General features: G+C 41.4%; 2 protein-coding genes across 2 annotated transcripts in view; both read right to left on the bottom strand.

Annotated features, from left to right (window-relative positions):
* Nucleotides 1-13,498, bottom strand: part of LOC109484193 (translation initiation factor IF-2-like) — an 18,713-nt gene extending 5,215 nt beyond the window's left edge. The window contains exons 1-13 of the mRNA XM_019787431.1: nt 13,329-13,498; nt 10,474-10,536; nt 10,018-10,156; nt 9,365-9,455; nt 8,842-8,895; nt 7,973-8,096; nt 7,157-7,383; nt 6,558-6,647; nt 6,239-6,337; nt 5,694-5,939; nt 4,944-5,015; nt 4,221-4,280; nt 3,323-3,575 (exon numbers count right to left, since the gene is read on the bottom strand). Of these exons, the coding sequence (XP_019642990.1) occupies nt 3,323-3,575; nt 4,221-4,280; nt 4,944-5,015; nt 5,694-5,939; nt 6,239-6,337; nt 6,558-6,647; nt 7,157-7,383; nt 7,973-8,096; nt 8,842-8,895; nt 9,365-9,455; nt 10,018-10,156; nt 10,474-10,536; nt 13,329-13,404 (1,594 nt within the window). The 5' untranslated portion in view covers nt 13,405-13,498. The remainder of the gene's footprint in view (nt 1-3,322; nt 3,576-4,220; nt 4,281-4,943; nt 5,016-5,693; nt 5,940-6,238; nt 6,338-6,557; nt 6,648-7,156; nt 7,384-7,972; nt 8,097-8,841; nt 8,896-9,364; nt 9,456-10,017; nt 10,157-10,473; nt 10,537-13,328) is intronic.
* An 820-nt stretch (nt 13,499-14,318) lies between these two features.
* Nucleotides 14,319-16,780, bottom strand: LOC109484228 (BTB/POZ domain-containing protein KCTD9-like). The gene has a single exon (XM_019787489.1). It carries the CDS (start codon nt 16,609-16,611, stop codon nt 15,379-15,381), a length of 1,233 nt encoding a protein of 410 aa, XP_019643048.1. The 5' UTR covers nt 16,612-16,780; the 3' UTR covers nt 14,319-15,378.
* Between the last annotated feature and the right edge of the window lie 531 nt (nt 16,781-17,311).

The raw sequence follows: 17,311 nt of genomic DNA, 5'->3' as shown, positions 1-17,311 counted from the left end.
TCCCCAGGGGGGGGGGGTCTATGTTGTTTTGTGATTGTCAGCCTTTTTGACATCCACTAGTTAAACTTGAAGTCCAGGTAAACTTCAAGCCCTGAAGCCCCAAACACACACAAAACCCACAGAGGCCTAGCCGACAGAGGCTAGTATTCCGAGTGGATATAAGGCCACACCAATTTAATTTGTTGGTTCTCGGACTTACCTCTTCATTTTTTTCTGACTTCAAAATAAAGAAAAAGATTTCTGTTTTTACATTTATGAGTGCCTGCTTGTAGGAAACACTGTTTTGCAAGGTTATCAGCTCTGTGTTAAGTTACGTCATTGAAAACTGAACTGAAGCATGGCCATACAAATGGCTCATTGGATTGAATACCAGATTTATAAAGCAAATTTGTTCAACTTTCTATCTGAAATGGGATATACAATGTATTAAATACCCTTTCATCTTACAAGGTAGCAAAGAATCTCTGTGCATATGTGCATGTCTGTGTGTGTTTTCGATACACGTACTGGAGATATAATCCATCTGTACATCTAGCATTTAATAGGATATGACAGTACTTTTCTCAGGTCTTTTGGTTATTTTCCTTCAGTCTAGAAGTAGAACAAAATAATTTGAGCTAGCCTTCTCAGGAATGCATTTCTTTCATGGGTGGCTCAGGCCAACCTTCTTTGGTCATTCAGCTGACCCCAATTCCCCCCACTGGGTCAACCTCTAAGGGGCAACCTTTTGTTAGAGGGCCTCTGTTGGTGGAGGAATACTGGGAAAAAACAATTTAAGGACACAGACACTGATTTGAGGACACAGAACAGTACTAAACAACCAGTCAGAGATATCTGCATGTTTGATGATGACTGTTCGGCAGTATGTTTTTATATCCAAACTATTTTGTACTATTGACTATCAAGTTGCAGGCAGGTCTATCTAATAAGTAATCATGAGTCAACTGCTATAAAACACTTCTCTTTCTGTATGACCTGTAACAACTTAACTTGGGGGTTGCTTGAGTAGGTGTCACAGCTGGGTTTGGTAGGGTAGCCTGACTCCCTCTGTTGGGAGAAGCTCCAATGAGAGTTAGTGTTACACAGGGACAGGACACCTGTCATGAAGGTATTTAGCAGGCACACACATACCATGCATGTACATGTGTGCCAGATTTGATAGGAGCCCTGGTGTGACTAATGAAGATTTTCTAGGAGTGTGGGCCAACCCTATAAGGATTTGTTTGTTTGTTTTAACAATCATGTGGGTGGGACCATAACTAATCAATGCTCAAGCCAGTAGCAATCTAAGATTTGTAAGCACCCACAAGAGCCGCATCCAATACACTTTTAGGTACACTCTGGATGCACAATGTATCTAAACATGTAAGATTCCTTTTATTTACTGCTACAGAATATTCACCCCTATCAGTCCATCACCTGCGCATGTAGTAAGTATATCTCAAGGAGGGGGCAGCAGGAGTTTGTTTTAATCATAGACCAAATTTACACTTCAAGCATCCCCTGGTCTGTTGTACTGGTCTGTAGGTATAGATTGTTCTGAAATCTACTTTTCTTACAGGAAAAAATCTTTTATAACACTTTTTGCACTGAGCTAATTAAGGGTAAAGGCTTACATGATAGTAGAGCACGGTACGTATTGTCTCTGAAAAATGAAAAAAAATCCATGTGATAACTTTTTCGCAACTTCCAATGACCATAACCCACCCATATGGCGCTTATAGAACGCACTATCGGGGTAATTGGGCAAACAAAGGTCACGCGAAGGGTGCCTGGAGGTAGACCGGCAAGACTTTGCTGGATGGCGAACATAACATCACCAATAAATGCTACAATAAATGCCAGTGAGGCAGGGCAATTGCCCAGGGAATACATCAATGTACATGTAATAGGAAACCTCACATGACATGGCGTTACCTCTTACACACCGACAAGGAGAGACAAAACATTCCTGGCAAAAGTTAATGATTCAGTCAATATTGATTAGTTGTTGGTAAATTTTTAATTGATTGATGGAGCCCAAGGGCAGAGCTCTGTCACCTCCATGATTGTCGGAGTCAAGTCGGGTTTTGGTGCACAGCAACTATCTGCCAACTCCTGAAAATCGTTGATGATCACTAAAAATTGTGCTCTGATGGAGAAAACACTGGACATATATTACTGAGTCAATGAAAATGTCATTTAGAGCTCGCAGACTCGTCATTTGGTTGATTTGTGCACAATGTGACAGGTATAAGGGAGCAAGGCTAAAGACCCCCCAGGATTTGCCACGCCTTTAACACTCAACAATAAGCTTTACTTCACCAAACTGAGGGAAAACCTGGTTTAAGTTCCCAGAATTCTGCAGAATTCTGCATCCAGTTCGCAGAATTCTGCAGGATTCTGCAGAATTCTGCACAGAATTCTGCATCCAGGTCGCAGAATTCTGCAGAATTCTGCAGAATTCTGCATCCAGGTCGCAGAATTCTGCAGAATTTGGCTAGTCCCCAGGGGTTCATCAATGATGGCTACGTATTCCTAACTTCATTTGTTCCTACCAGATGTGATATTTGGCCATTTGGGTTTAAAGTGAATGATATTTGGGAGGTTGTCCCAAATTAAACTGGAACTCCCAAATTAAACTGGAGGGTGTTCTAAACAGATCCTTTGACATCATGTATTAGTTGAAGATTTTCTACAAAGCAATAATTAGTCCATAGAATTTGGAGATGATTTGCCAGCAGGTAAATCAATCAATACGAGAATGGGAAATGAAGTTCAGTGAAATGACAGAAACCAAACCAAACCAAATTCACACACACACACTGAGGGTCCCAGTAAACTACTGGAGCTAGCATTTAGTACCAAGTGTAGAGGCAAGGTTGGCTGAAGAATTTACAATGTGAGCGTGAGCTTTTAGAAATCTACATCATGCAACAGGATAGGTGTTGGAGATACACCATGCATCGCACAAGGAGTAAAAAAGTGTTTCAAGAGAAATGCAAGCAATTTTAGCATCCTTGGTATTGTCAGAATGGTAGTGGTACAGAGATTGTTCAAAAGCAGTTTTAGCAAAGAAATAGTACAGTTAGGCATTCCATTGAAAGTCGTGAGTTGCGTATTATGTGGTACACAAGGCATGGGTGATCTTGATACCAAGTTATAGTGAGGTTTTAGTCTTCCAGAAATGTGCAGTCCAAGATACCCATGCACATAGAGGTGTCTTTACAGCTTGTCTGTTACAAGAAGAATAGGGGTCATGCTTGCATGCAGACAGACCAATGCTAGCTCCAGTAGTGTACTAGGACCAGTGTTAACAGGCCATGGCGGCACCAAACCTTACCGGTTGGTGGTAGGTTTACTTTCTTCACGCTGACCCAGTGCTGACCCCCTTGTTGTTCGGAGGTCAGATGTTCGGGCGGTCTGTCTCGGCATGTCGGATCTATCAAACTGGCTATGTTGATATTTTCAAAGTTTGGAGTAGAGTCATTGCTGGTGGTACCTCGTGGGGAGGAGGATGAACTGCTGCCGCCGCGAGACCGCGTGTCGGCGACGTCTTGTAGAGGTTGTGAGTCCGGGGCAACATCTCGCACAGCCTGGGGAGAAGAAATATGAAAAAAAAAGGTAGTTCATACCTACACTAGTACCACATCTACAGATGTTCTTTCACCCAATTCTGTAGACATTTTGTCTTTAAGAATGTTGAACATTTTCTTTACCAGACAAAATACCCTTCTTATTAAGTTGATGAAGGTTGGACATCAAGGTAAACAGTACTCATAGATTCAAACTCTATACTATTGGATAAGTATAAGTTACAGATAACTTTCGGACATTTCGAGTGACTCTTCTTCAGCATCACTAATGAAGAGTGTTGGATGTCACTGGAGATGTCTGCAAGTTATCTCCGTAACTTAGTACCAGTAGTAGAGTTTGAATTTTCTAAGAGCCTCCTTTTTAAGTTTCCGAGAAGTCTTCAAAGTGTTAGCCAAAAGGAGCACAGTAGCTGCCAATCTACCACAAAACCTTGAACATCCACGTGCAAGTATGTCTAACCCTCTCCAGATGGGGAACAACAGACAATAAAACAGATAGTGAGTGAGTGGACAACACCTACCAAGGATCCCTTAAGTCTAAAAGCTAAATTTGAGGGTATATTTTAGTTATGGCCATGAAGACAACAGCAACACCTCCAGCTACAACGTACACCACCTTTTACAAAATATTCTCATTGTTACCACCTCACTCCCTGATCCTGAACCAAATTTGGAGCTCAAAGATGAAAGTACCCTGGAAACAGCCTGGAAAATATTTTCAACTGTTGTGTCATATACTTCCATGACCAGCTATCTACTTTATCTATTACTTTGTAAAGTCTAGCACATTACTTTGTCTAGCAACCTTACACACACACTATGTAGGTAGGACAGGAGGACAGAAGTAGAATACCCTTTTCTGTAGCAAGAGAAAGACACTTTACAGTTCTTCATTGCAGGGGTAGAATTTCTATATTTTTGTGCTGATCTCATTATTGTAGGACAGGTTATTTCTATTTGCTCTGATAAGACATTGTTATTGCTACAATTTTCAATAGTTTTGCTTTACAACGATTTGAGCAATAAGCACTCACTTTTTGGTACTTTGGTAAAAGTATTTTGTAACTAATTGATTGATGTCACTTTCAGAGACTTATCTACAGGATAGTTTTGATAATTAAGTGCACACTGCCACAGGTCCTACTCATGCATTTTGTAAACATACAAACTTACAATACACTGAGGGTGAGGGAGGAAGTGCAACAGATAGAAGAGCCAGATACTAGTAAGACACAGATACTTTTCACCATAGACACTTTACGACAGTTTACCATAGACAGTTTAAGGCTTGGAAAGTGCTTGTTTAATATTATTATGGTGATTTTTTTCAGAGTTAGAGAGTGCATGACATGACTGTTTATTAGTTACATGGACTGTCCTTGGTCTGTGACGGAGGTCATGACTTTGTCTTCCAAGGTCAACGTAGAGCCCTCCTACTCGCTGTTAGTAACAAAACAAAACAAAACATAAATACAAGCTTAGTAACATAGCTGCTGAAAAACTGTTGAAAAGCCAATTTTACATACAGCCTTCTCTTATTTATTTTTGTTGTACTATTGTTATCGCTTAGTTGGAGCAATTATTTTTTAGTTTATGATTTATCTATTAAATTTGTATTACAGAATGATGTTTACATTATTATTCCTTACTCTTACGTACCACTATCTGTTTTTAGTGTCATATGTGAGCATTTCTGTGCACTTTGGCTTAAAGAAGGATGAAAGGACTTAGGAAAACTGGCTTAAACTGCCCATATGGCTACCATATGCTCCAGTGAGTTTGCATATTTACTTTCCAGATTCTCCAGATGCCTTACAACTGTATAGACCATTCTTCAACTATTTTCTTCATATGACTTTCAGCTGATGCAATGCAGAAGCTATATCATTAACCATCTCCCTGCTGCCTAACCTGGAGCTGAGGAACTGGCCTGTGTGGGCCCTGGAAACTGGCCTAACTGAGGGAAGCTATGGTATGAATTCCTTTGCCCTAGAGCCAAGGAACTGGCCTATGTAGGCCCTGGAAACAGTCTGGCACCCAGGCTAGAAGATCCTAGATTTGGGGAAACGTTTCTGAGTTCCAGACAGGACATTCTCTACCACCGCATGCCCACCATACCTTCACCTCTGTGTTTATAGTCTCGTTCCTTCCCAGACTGGAGCCTCGCGAGTCCGCGCGCCTATCGTGGGAGCCGGTTCCAGAAGCCCCTGCCGTCAAGCCCCCAGTCGCACCAACCACCGAGCCACCGACTGCCCCAGCCGCCGAATCACTGGTGCCGTGAACACCACTACTGCCGCGTACTACACTAGCAGTTGTGGGGGCCGAGACCTGTCTCTTATAATCCTGCTGAAGCTTATGTTGTAGCTGTGGGGATGAAGCAAGCTTTTTGAAACAATGATTTTTAGGTGGTGACAGTCAATACACCAAGTAAACTCCTTATAGTTATACACCTACTGTACTAGTGCATCTTATATGCAGATACTAAGTAGACAGAAATACTAGCACAGCTCCAATCTTACCTGCTTGTGTAGGTGGCATTTCAAGCCCTGACTTATATTAATTCTCTTTGGCTCTATTTCATTTACTAGTATTCAGCTGCATTGACAAAAGTTTATATGCGCATGTAAGGCTCAGAGTATGTAAATTGTAATGACTGGACCTACGTGGGAATGATCAGATTTGGAGTGTTTGATCTTGGCTCTCTCTCGTATCCCTTTCACAAACAGTTGTCTTTCTCGGTCCTGCAAATATCTGGCTATTTCCTAAGAAAAGACATAATAATCCAGTTTAATCCCATCTTTACTTAGCTTAAAGTGACAAAATGCAAAGTTATTGTAACAAGGTGAGGATTATGAATCTTTTTCTCTCAATGTTGGGTTTTGATACTGTTTTTTCCACTGATACCAGACTACACTGCAATTTCACACTTCTGAAATGCAGAATGCCCAGACCGTCTACATCTACCCTGCACAGAAGTCTTACCTCGTCCTGTGCAGTAGAGGCGACTGCTCTGTCCTTCCTGGCCACGTTAACGTTCTGTTTCTCCTGTTCCTGCAGAAGTCTGGCATAGGCCTGGTGAAAGAGTTCATATTCATAAGGCTTGTGTTTGGGAGCATCTGACTCATCATTGTTTACATGTTTGTAATTGTAACATAACCAATCTTTCAACCAGTCACAGTGAATTTAAGTTTGAGCTCATCGTTGATACAGTTTGTAATAGGCTCCAATCGAAACTGTTCTCTTTTTTTTCAGTTTTGCATGAGTCCTATATTGGACTCTCATTGGTGCTTCATCTTTTTAAATGGCCGGGTCATACCAAAGACCTTAAAATGGTTCATACTGCTTTCTCTGCTTTGCACTCATCTATGGGAAAGAGTATGGGAAGGTCAAACACACAACATTACCACTGGGCTATAGTGGGCTATAGTGCTTGCGCAACTGTGTGAACCAAGGGCTACAGAAATGGAGATGGGCATCATCCCTATGCTCTGCATGGCGTGTAATGGGACCTTTATTTCTTATTCTGGTTGTTCCTGCAGGAGTACTATCCCTGAGACCAATCTTACAACTGCCCCTCTCACCTCGTCAGCCTCGTACGGGCGCGGCACGATGACGTCGTCCCCCTGTGCCTGCCCCTCCCCCTCCTCCCGCTCCTCCGGTGGCACCCAGCTGTCGTCGTTCAGACCCGGGTCCGCGTTGTTCTCCACAAAGTCGTCCAGGTAACCCTCCGGCGGGAGGTCCACGGCGCGGCGAGGTGAACCCACCTTCATCAGCTGTAGGTCTGACTCCAGGCTGTCTGCCGAGGCACCTGGACAGGAAAAAATATCTTTTCAAAATCTTCACTTTTTAGGAGGCCAGTGGGATAAACTCTTAACATAATACTAGAAAGGTAAGATTTGCAAAGCAAGTGCATAAGGTTTACCTTCATATGGTCTGCTTTGTTAATTCTTACTCAAACACATTCATATACATGTATATAGTCAGACAGGAGTCTAAATCCCTCCTGCTATAAAATTGCAACATTATGTAACTCAGCACCATGGTGACAGACAGTCTGATTCATGTCATTGACCAGTGTTTTGAACGGAAGAAGAAACAGAGCAAAAACGCTTTCCTTCAGTAAACATAAATATGAACAAATTATCCTTCCGATCTCTGTTGAGGCTCCTAGGACAGGGGAAAAAGAAGATCCTTGCAAAACCTTCTTAAGAAGAGAATGCAACTTTGTGGGAGGACAGAGAAAATACATTGTACTGAACAAAATATCCTTGCAAACTCAGGCTCCAAGCTATCTGCTGAGGCACTTGGGACATGAAAAAAAAGTATTTTCAAAACCTTCACATGAAGAGAACACAACTTTGACTTGTATAGACCAACTTTTTTTCAGTTTTACTGACCTCCATCCCTGGCAGCCGCGGCGTCCCGATGGTATTTCTCTGCCTCCGCTGCTTTCTCTCTCCTCTTGGCGCTGATTCTCTCCAGCCGTCTTCTCTCTCTGTCCTGCAGTTTCTTAGCCAGCTCCTGTAGGGAACACAGCAGGTCTCAGACATCCCATTCTAGTAGGGATGTCCTTCATTTTGCGAAGGTAACACCCAGCACATCGGCAGAACGTACTGCACCTGTGCAAAACTCGTAATGCATTGTACATAGCAGACTGTATTGTTTAAGCAAGGAGCACAGCGGGTCTGAGACATCCCTGGGTTTAAAATGTTTTTTTCTCAGGTTACCCACTAGGCAACCTCAGCTAAAAAATCTAAGGTTTCCCATCAATGTTTCAGGTTGCCATGAATGCCGGCTGTTTATTTTAGAAGGCATGCCAATATACTGCAACACCCCATCATCCGCAATGACCTAATGCAGCATCTTGATTGGCTGAAGCACATCACATGACCAGCTTGTCAGGACGTGGAGCCAGCAGCAGGGCAGGTTTGGGTTAGGATTTTACAGTGATGCTTCTGACAACCATACATGAATGTTTTAGATGTGAAACTGAAACATGCACTTAACATCATACTGTCACAGAAAGAATGTAAAAAGAGCAAAAACACACTGTTACTGTCACTGTGACTTCAACAATTACATATTACATATTCTTTATAAAGCATTATTTTGACTGTAGATATGTTAAAATGAATAAAGTCTTGTTACTGAGAGTGAGCCAGGCATTACATGGTGTTTAGAGTTTAGGAAGGTTCAGGTAGCTGAAAGAGGTGGAGAGAGAAACGGTGAGTAGAAAGACAGCTCTGATTCTGGCACGACTTCTAACCTCGTCCTCTAGTTCCTGTCTCCGCTGGGCGTCAAGCTCAGATTTCAGCCACAACTAGTGCAGGGGGAACAAGGGGTCACCATCACAGGAAAACACAACACAACAAAATAAAAACTGTGACAGATACTATAACTCTTAGCCTGCCGTTTGTGTACATATATGCCTTACAGAAAAGTAGAGAAATCAAATAAATTTAGTATCCTAGTATGACTTGAAAATGCTTCGTCTACATGTTTTGTACTTGGAACTTTTAAGTAGTGTCTGCAGTGGTCTTGAAGTGCATGTATACTATTCCTAAAGCATGAGTGTCATACAGTGCTGTAGAAATGTTGGTGCTCATACGGTTCTTTCTGCAAGTTCATGTCATGTAGAGTTGTAAGGTGGTTGTTTTACAGATTTTGTCTGTAATTTGTGTAAAGCACACAGAACTTGTGTGACAGTCCCTTACCTAATCTGCCTCCTTCTGTGAATGTTTGATAAATTCTGTCTGTAAAGGACACAGAACTGATGTATAGTCCCTTACCTCATCTGCCTCCTTCTGAAAGACTTTTCTCTCCTGTTCTCTCTCCAGGGCTTCCTGCATGCTACTTGCAACAGCTCGGTCGAGTTCCTCTCTGTCAAACACACATACACAGAAACAACAATCCGTGTTTATTAACAGGTAGTCAAATGAATGCGATATACTGTAAATGACTTTCAATTTGTGGCGGCAAAATTTCATGGTCTGAGAAAAAGACATGTTTGCACAACTACTCGTATATGTTCACAGTGGAGGCAGGTGCAGAAGAAAGAAAGTTCGCGATAATGATAAATTTGCAGTACAGAAGTGACCGTAAAAACTGTGAATTTAAAAGTATACAAAGAGTACAAAGTGATTTACAATAATATATGCACAACGAACCAGTAACATCTTGTTTCAGTGTACAGTGTACCAGTCATAATTGCTCTGTCTGATGAAGATGACAGTCATCAAACAAGTCATCTTAGACAAGTGGTTGTCAATAAAGAACTTTGCTAATCAGAAGAAATGCTATCTTACAATAAGTTACATTCTCTGCTGTTCTTCAGTGCACAGTGAACCAGTCATAATTGCCCTGATAAAGATGACAGACGGTCATTGAAAACAAGTGGTTGTGAATAAAGAGCTTTGCTATTCAGAAAGAAATCATGTCTTACATTCTCCGCTGTTCTTCGATCCTCTTCATGAGTGCCTCCTGAACGACGCGATCCTCCTCGTGTTGGACGTCCTTCGCTACGACCAGGTCCTTCCGCACGGTGCGGCGCCGACTGATGTTTCCCGAGTAATGCTGCTCGACTGGGGGTCAACAATATTATACATTATACAGCAGGGCTCAAAATACTGGGTGCATGTGCACCCAAAATTGCACCCATTTTTTTCTGTGGGTGCACCCTAATATGTAGGTATATTTGTACATCTCAATTGATACTTCTACAGTATACAGGATATTCTTGGCATCTAACTTCTAATCTAAGTGTCAGATAAAATTATAAAACCTTTGTTGTAGTACTTCTTTAAGATTTTGAAGTTAGGTTGAGCTCCCATTTCAGATTCAGGCTTGGAAAAGGAGCAATAAGATCTGTAATTAGGTTTTGTTCTATAATGGTACTCACTTTCCTCCTCCTGAAGCTGCATGGCGAAGGCACCGTCCTCCCGTACTGCCCATTCTCGTCGCACTGTGGACAGATAGGAACAAGTCAGTCACATATACAGATCTTCATGAATAAGAACAATATTCCTGTACTGCTTGGTTCAGTGAATATGAGTCTGACTTGGTTACCCACTATGGCGGTTTCAAGTTTTTATCACAGTAGACAACACTTTATCACTAACAATGTTAGTAATAATTCATTGTTAGTGATACTATTCGGTCAATCTTTTTTTTTTTTTTTAATTTCAAGGCAATGAACCTGATCACTGGAGTAGATTTGCAGCCAAGGTTGTGTTGACATCTTTCATATCAGAACACTAAAATATGCAACCAAAGGCCAGACTTACAGCCCAAGTTGGTAATGAGATAGAGGTACAGCCATTTCTACTGAGGATTCACGTGTAGAATTAGAATTTAGACACACTCTGTCCTTGCCAAAATGCCAAGTTATGGGAGCACAGCCAAAACTAGCGGTTGATTTTGACATTCTCCAGGGAACAGTGAGTGACTGCACAGTACTAGTGAATAGTTGGATTTATAGCATACTTAATTGGGAAGCGGTCCAACAATACATGATCCCAGTGGTATTCAGGCTGGGTGTGTCTGTATGATTACAACTTCAATCTCAACATGCGATAATACAGTATAGTTAGAAGGATGCCAGATCTTTGTGGATTCATTTTGCAGGCCCTTGGAAAGGCCTTGTACTTTTTTTGTATTATCTTTTATATAAAAAATGACAAAAAATGACAAATACAACCAAACAGTGCCAGTGTCTTTTTTAAATGAGTGAGTGAGTGACTCAATACTTAATGTTCTTCTGATATAAACAATCTCTATTCTCCAAACAAACGTTGGTGGGGAAGTTTGTGACCTTTCTAATATGTCCGGTTACCCACCAACCTCTGCTTGGACAGTACTCTCTACAATAGGCAGGTATTGATTTTCAGAGGAAGCCCCCCTCCCACTCTGACAGGAAGTACACACAGTCTGCTACTGCTGACAGGAAGTGATAAGATTTGGAGTCTTTACACTAGGAAGGATTGTAGGTAGCCTGGATGCCAGACGTTTTCCAGAGCCAGTGCAGGCCAGCATACTCCCTAGGAAATTTTTCACAGCCACTGCAGCAAAATCAACTGGCGTCAAGGCTAGATTGTAGGGTGTGCCTCAAAATGTTGGTCCAATTCATATTGAGTGACAGTAGTCTACTGACCTATAGCATACAAAAAAGCTTGGAAAAAAAAAGAAAGACCTTTTGTAGTACTAGTATAGTATGCCTTTTTTTATTTGACATCATTATGTATTGAGTGATAACAAAAAATATGAGGGAATTAGGTAAACAACAATATGATTCTACTTTGTGTCTTTTACACAATTGCTAAAACCATATGATACTGGTAACAAAGGATTGGTCTTGGGACCACAACAAAATCTCCAGATTAACTCTAATCCTGCTTAGTGTGTCACCAGAATAGAGTTGTTTGATACAACTAACTAGACATGTATGTTGGCTTTTTTTACGACATGTTCCAATTACCATTTTCTGCAACACTGATACTGACAGCTGTGTAACCTTCATGTCGTTGCAATTTAGATTATGACGGATGAAGTCAATTATCAAACTGGTCCTGCAAAGATTGTTATCAGCTTCGAACAGGTAAATGGGTATCCCTTTATGTCACTGAGTTACAAAGGGTGGACTTAACAAGACTGTTATGTCAATGTGAGTGAAATGAACAAGTAGATCTAGAGATCTGATAGGTAATGACGTGGCTAAGACAGTAAGAGTATACATTAGAAGACCAAACTGCCAGATAATGAAAAGGCTACCACTATAACCAGAGGACAGTACCCACAGAGTTAATTGATACATGCAGCACAGTTTTAGCACTGCAGGAGTTTTGCAGTACTTATTCAAGTACTAGACCTAGCACAACGGCTGTCATCCTCAACTGAGGTGAAGCGTGATGCCTTTTCAACTAGCTTGACATTTAGATCTTACATTAGTCAAAGCCATCAACGGATTTTGCTAATGATACATGGCAAATGGGCACAGAAAAGCCACTGGGGACAAATAAACACATTGATCTAATAGTCGTATTAGGCTATAGACTACAACTGGGACGTAGTATGTGTTTTTTATTAGCATTGATTGGAAACACAGTATAATTTATATTAGATGGTTATAAAATTCTTACAATAATTTTGCACAAGCTTTTCTCTCAACTGAGAAGCCATGGTTTCCTAAATCTCGTAACATTTATGTCAAAATACCCGTCTAACTTAAGTTAGTCTAAGTACTAGTATAAAAATACAACGTTATATATAATTATGTAACATTAAAATATAATGCAAAACGATTCAAACCTACCATAATTTGGAACAAAGGGCTGAGGATTCTACTATTTTTTCATCATTTCTAGTGTATATGAATGTGTACATATGGCAAACTAAAGCATTTAAAAGTTAATGTTATATATAACTTTGTCAAGTGTTGTCAACAAAAACCTCTTCTTTTCGAGATACCGGAACTAAGTATCATCTTTCTCCCTCCCCCTTCAAGAGTTTAGGTTGCTTTTCATTTGTAGTACTTAATACCTGAAAATTCGCCTTGCTTTGTAATTTTCCTAAGTTTATAATCTTATTAGATAACATAATTTTTTACATAAAGCTTCAGATAAAAAGATTTTTTCCGTCTTTCGTCCAACGTCCGAGACTTGGCCTTGGCGGACTCGAGTTGGTCTAACCGACTTCCTTAGTACCAGAAAGTCCGCACAAAAGGCTTTGTTTTTACCCCAAATTAAGACTTCTACCCACCTTCCTTGACTTTTCCTGGCGGTGGAAGGGTCCCTGGTTCGGGTTCCTCGACCATGGCGTTAAGAGACGTCGCCATTTCGAAGTTTTTGCGGATTTTTCCGTGCTGTTGACAGTTGCATGTGTTCTGTGTTTTTCTTTTCACAGCCCAAGATGGCGGATGGGAGGGCTCGGGCGCATGCCCAGTGCAACTTTTTAGAAGCGCCTCGCAGCGGCCATATTTGACATTACAGAATTCTAACACACAGCAAATATTCAAAAACAAAAAGCCCTAGTCAAACCTCAAAAAATCCATTTTTGCTATTCCAGAGAAACGTAAACCATAAGATAATTTGTTCTTCTAAATCTGAAAAATTGAAAGCCCACTCAAACTATTTTTGGACCCACATCTTTTTATACAATGCAGGTAACTAAACAGGTTAGCAGCCTATCATTGATTGGCCTTTCTAAATAAAATAAAAAACAAAAAAAAACTGGCCATCATAGAAAATACTGACGTGTGTTAACTCCCTGGCAAGGGACCAACAGTTTACATCCCTTTGGGGTTTAAAAAAAGGTCAACTTTTTCTGTTACTGGTACTCAAACATGCTCACAACCACTGCCATTACATCAAAAACTAGCTTTTATTTCTCATCAATATCACTTTTGACTGAACAATTCTGATATCTGATGTACATCTAATACATAGTGCTATAATGATATGGATATCACTATATCCATCTCTATATCGACATTTGCACATTTCGTCACGTTTTTGCCCCACTATATACCTCTTTTCACCTTCTTCTGTCGTCTTCATTTATAAACTTCACGACTATGGCGATACATGACAGGGGGCTTACAGCAATGCCGGTATTAAGTCCACAGTACCTGTATCTGTATAGCTGGTATACCAGAACTGCCCTACAGCATAACATGCCAGCTTGTTTATATTACACTGAACAACCTGTTACATCTAACCTTTGCACATCTAGTACATGTACTACATGTAAATATATATAATGATGAACTGTTTGTTTGTTTTTCTGATATCAGCATCATTCTACTTTCTGTAGTACAGTACATGCATCTACAAATAAGTAGACAAACACATGGTCTCTTGAAGTACATGTATAAGACACAAAATACAAGGCCATTTTGCAGTATAAAATAAGGATTACACGCTGAAAATAATTTTGCATGGTTACAAATGTGAAACTTCACTTGCAGTTGCACTTTTACATACAATGCTTATGGACACTTCCTCTAAACTATAACCTTTCTCACTTTGTTTACAGCCTTGATATTGTCCTACATTACCCGATACACACTGTACACCAAACATATTCAACACTGTTGTCTAAGCATACCTACATCTATAAACATTTAATTTCCTTGTCTTTGAAAGAAATATTAAAGTAAAATAATAAAATAACTGACAAATTTCTACATACATAGTAAAAATGTGTCTGTAGACTGTACTGCCAGTGCACAGCTCTACTGTATTTGCAACTATTTTTGTCATTCTGCAACATCTAAAAATTCAAGATTACCGGTATATAACAATGGATAATGTAATGCAGGGGCAACATTTAGTCTAGTTCATGTCATAGAATAGTTAAATAAAACTAGACAAGCCATGTACTAGTACTACTGAATTGGCCTTTTTTTCATTCCTCCATGCCTGGCATATACTAGACGGTTTCTCAGCATTCATCATGGCTTGAACTGCAGCAATAAAATTGCAGATTCCTTGCTCATGTTCTGTAATACAAAGTAGTACAGCTTCAAGCTATATTCTTTCACTGTACTTTGCACTTGGGTTTAGCATCTTCAAACTATATTTCATATAGGCAGTTCACTGGAAAACTAGGGCAACAGTGACCCTTGTTGTGTACTAGTACTTACTAGTAATGTTACTTGGTGCAAGGCTAGTCTCTGGAACAAAGTCCTGACACTCATACTCTGAAATACATGATCTGCTCGGAGAGTAGGCCCACTATACATAATTTATGTTGAAGATTTATGTATACGTTAATAAAACACATCCTACAGGTGAAGTTTTTGCACCAGTTATCGCACAGACTGGGACATGTGGATCGGTGTCAGCATCTCTTCGAACGTGGCTCCCTTCACGTTCGCCCCCCGCAGGTTCGCGTCTTGCAGGTCGCACCCCGTGAGGTTACAGTTCTCCAGGTCCGTCCCCGCCAAAATCGCGCCCCTCAAGTTGCAATTCTGCAGACTGGCGTTCTTCAGAGTCGCAACTCGCAGATTGACCCCGCCCATCTGGCTACACTCCAGGTCAACGCCCTTCATGTTGCACCCCTCCATGTTTGCTCGCAGGCCTGTCGGGTCCTCGAAGTTACACCCCCGCATTGAGGCACCCTCCAGGTTCGCACAGACCATCTTCACGCCCTGGAGATTCGCTCCTTCCAGGACAGCCTTCGAGAGGTCGGCCCGCTCGAGGGAACAGCTGGCCAGGTTGGCTCCGGAGAGGTCTGCGTTGTGAAAGTTGGCTTGTTTGAAGTTGATGTATCTCAGGTCTAGTTTGGAGAGGTCCGCCCCGGAAAAGTTGATGCCCTGCATCCGGAGTTCGCGGTTAGACGGCGTCGCGATCAGGATACGGACAAACTCTCGTCTCGTCAGCGGGGTCCCGTCTCCGACGGGTTCTCCGCTCTTGATGATATCTTCAAGTAGTTCCACGAGAGTGAAGATTCCGAAAAATTTTGCCTCCTCCAAGACTCCTTCAGGGTTGACTCCTTGGTTGAGAATCAGTCGGCCGTGTCGGAGGAAGTTCAAGATGGGTTCGAAGTAGAGAGGGCTTCTGTCAATGAGATAGGCTCCAGATTCATCCCTTGCATGTGACCACAGGCTTGTGGATTCGTCGTCAAACATTCTGGCAAGCATACTTTCTGGCTCTTTCGTCACCAGAGTACTTCTGGTGGTTGTGAACGACTTCCCTCCAACGTTTACTGAAATCCAGTCAGTTTGGGATGGGCCGTCCAAGTCGTGGTCTACTTGCGCTCTCTGGCGGAAGGCTCCATTATGACAAGTTCTTGACGGTTCCTTTCGGTTTGTTTTTGATTCAAAGAACGGCTCTCCCGCTGACACAAACAGCACGTCGTTGTCTCTGATCACTTCAATCTCGTCAACAAGTGCCCCTTGCTCCGTGTAGAGCTTCTTCGCGTCAATGCTCAGCTTGTGACTGGCGATTTTGAGGAGCTCTTCGAAATCAGACGGAAGCAAGCACACACAACCCTTCTCGCGACTCCTGTTCACAAAGAGCGTTACTCTTGGCTGTGCCATGGCTGGGAGACAGCCTCTATAGTGTGCACGTTTAGCTCATGGCCTATAGATCTCGGTATACCGCTACCTTGCTGTTATATGAGTTGTTCCCGCCGCTGCGCTCCACACGTCTCGGCTTCTTCGTTAGCACCGCCATCTTGAATGTTTTACTAGCGCAGTGCGACACAGTGCAGCAGCGACGCCTAGCGTTTCATAGTTGCCTGACAGGAGAGCAATACAAGACCGTGCATAGCAAGTGAGTTATACATGCAGTGTTCTCGCTAAAATAGTCTGATCGTAGCCCTAAACTGTCATTTTGACCCCCCACGCTTTAATTTAGGCCACTACGCTGTATTTGAACCAGCTTAGAGGCTCTTTTGTTGGGGGGGGGGGGGAAGAACCATGTGATCCAGATTCCTTACTAGTATAGTTAAAGTATTCTAAAGTCTTTTAAGTTTGCTTTGAAAAAAAAGTATAACTTTAGAATAAAAGAGTTTACAATATACTAGTAAGGCTGTAAAACTTCATCCCTTAGATAATGCGCGAAAAGGCAGACCATTAAAATGTCCTACATTCCTTGTTAAAATATATCAATGGCATTTTAATAAAAGTAAAGCAGTCTCTTCTTTAAACCAATAAATGTAAGACCTTTATTGTACTACATGTGTGTAGCACCTTTATACTTTTATAAGCTAAGTAAATGTACAGGTCCTGAATAAAA

The sequence above is a fragment of the Branchiostoma belcheri genome, unplaced genomic scaffold, assembly GCF_001625305.1.
Source record: "Branchiostoma belcheri isolate BF01 breed outbred unplaced genomic scaffold, Haploidv18h27 scaffold69, whole genome shotgun sequence".
NCBI classification, from domain to species: Eukaryota; Metazoa; Chordata; class Leptocardii; order Amphioxiformes; family Branchiostomatidae; genus Branchiostoma; species Branchiostoma belcheri.
Note: the sequence above shows the minus strand (reverse complement) of the source record. Positions and strands in the feature narration are given on the sequence as shown.

What these genes read in the sequence shown, in the direction of transcription:
- LOC109484228 (XM_019787489.1), bottom strand. Translation starts at nt 16,611, where the DNA reads ATGGCACAGCCAAGAGTAACGCTCTTTGTGAACAGGAGTCGCGAGAAG.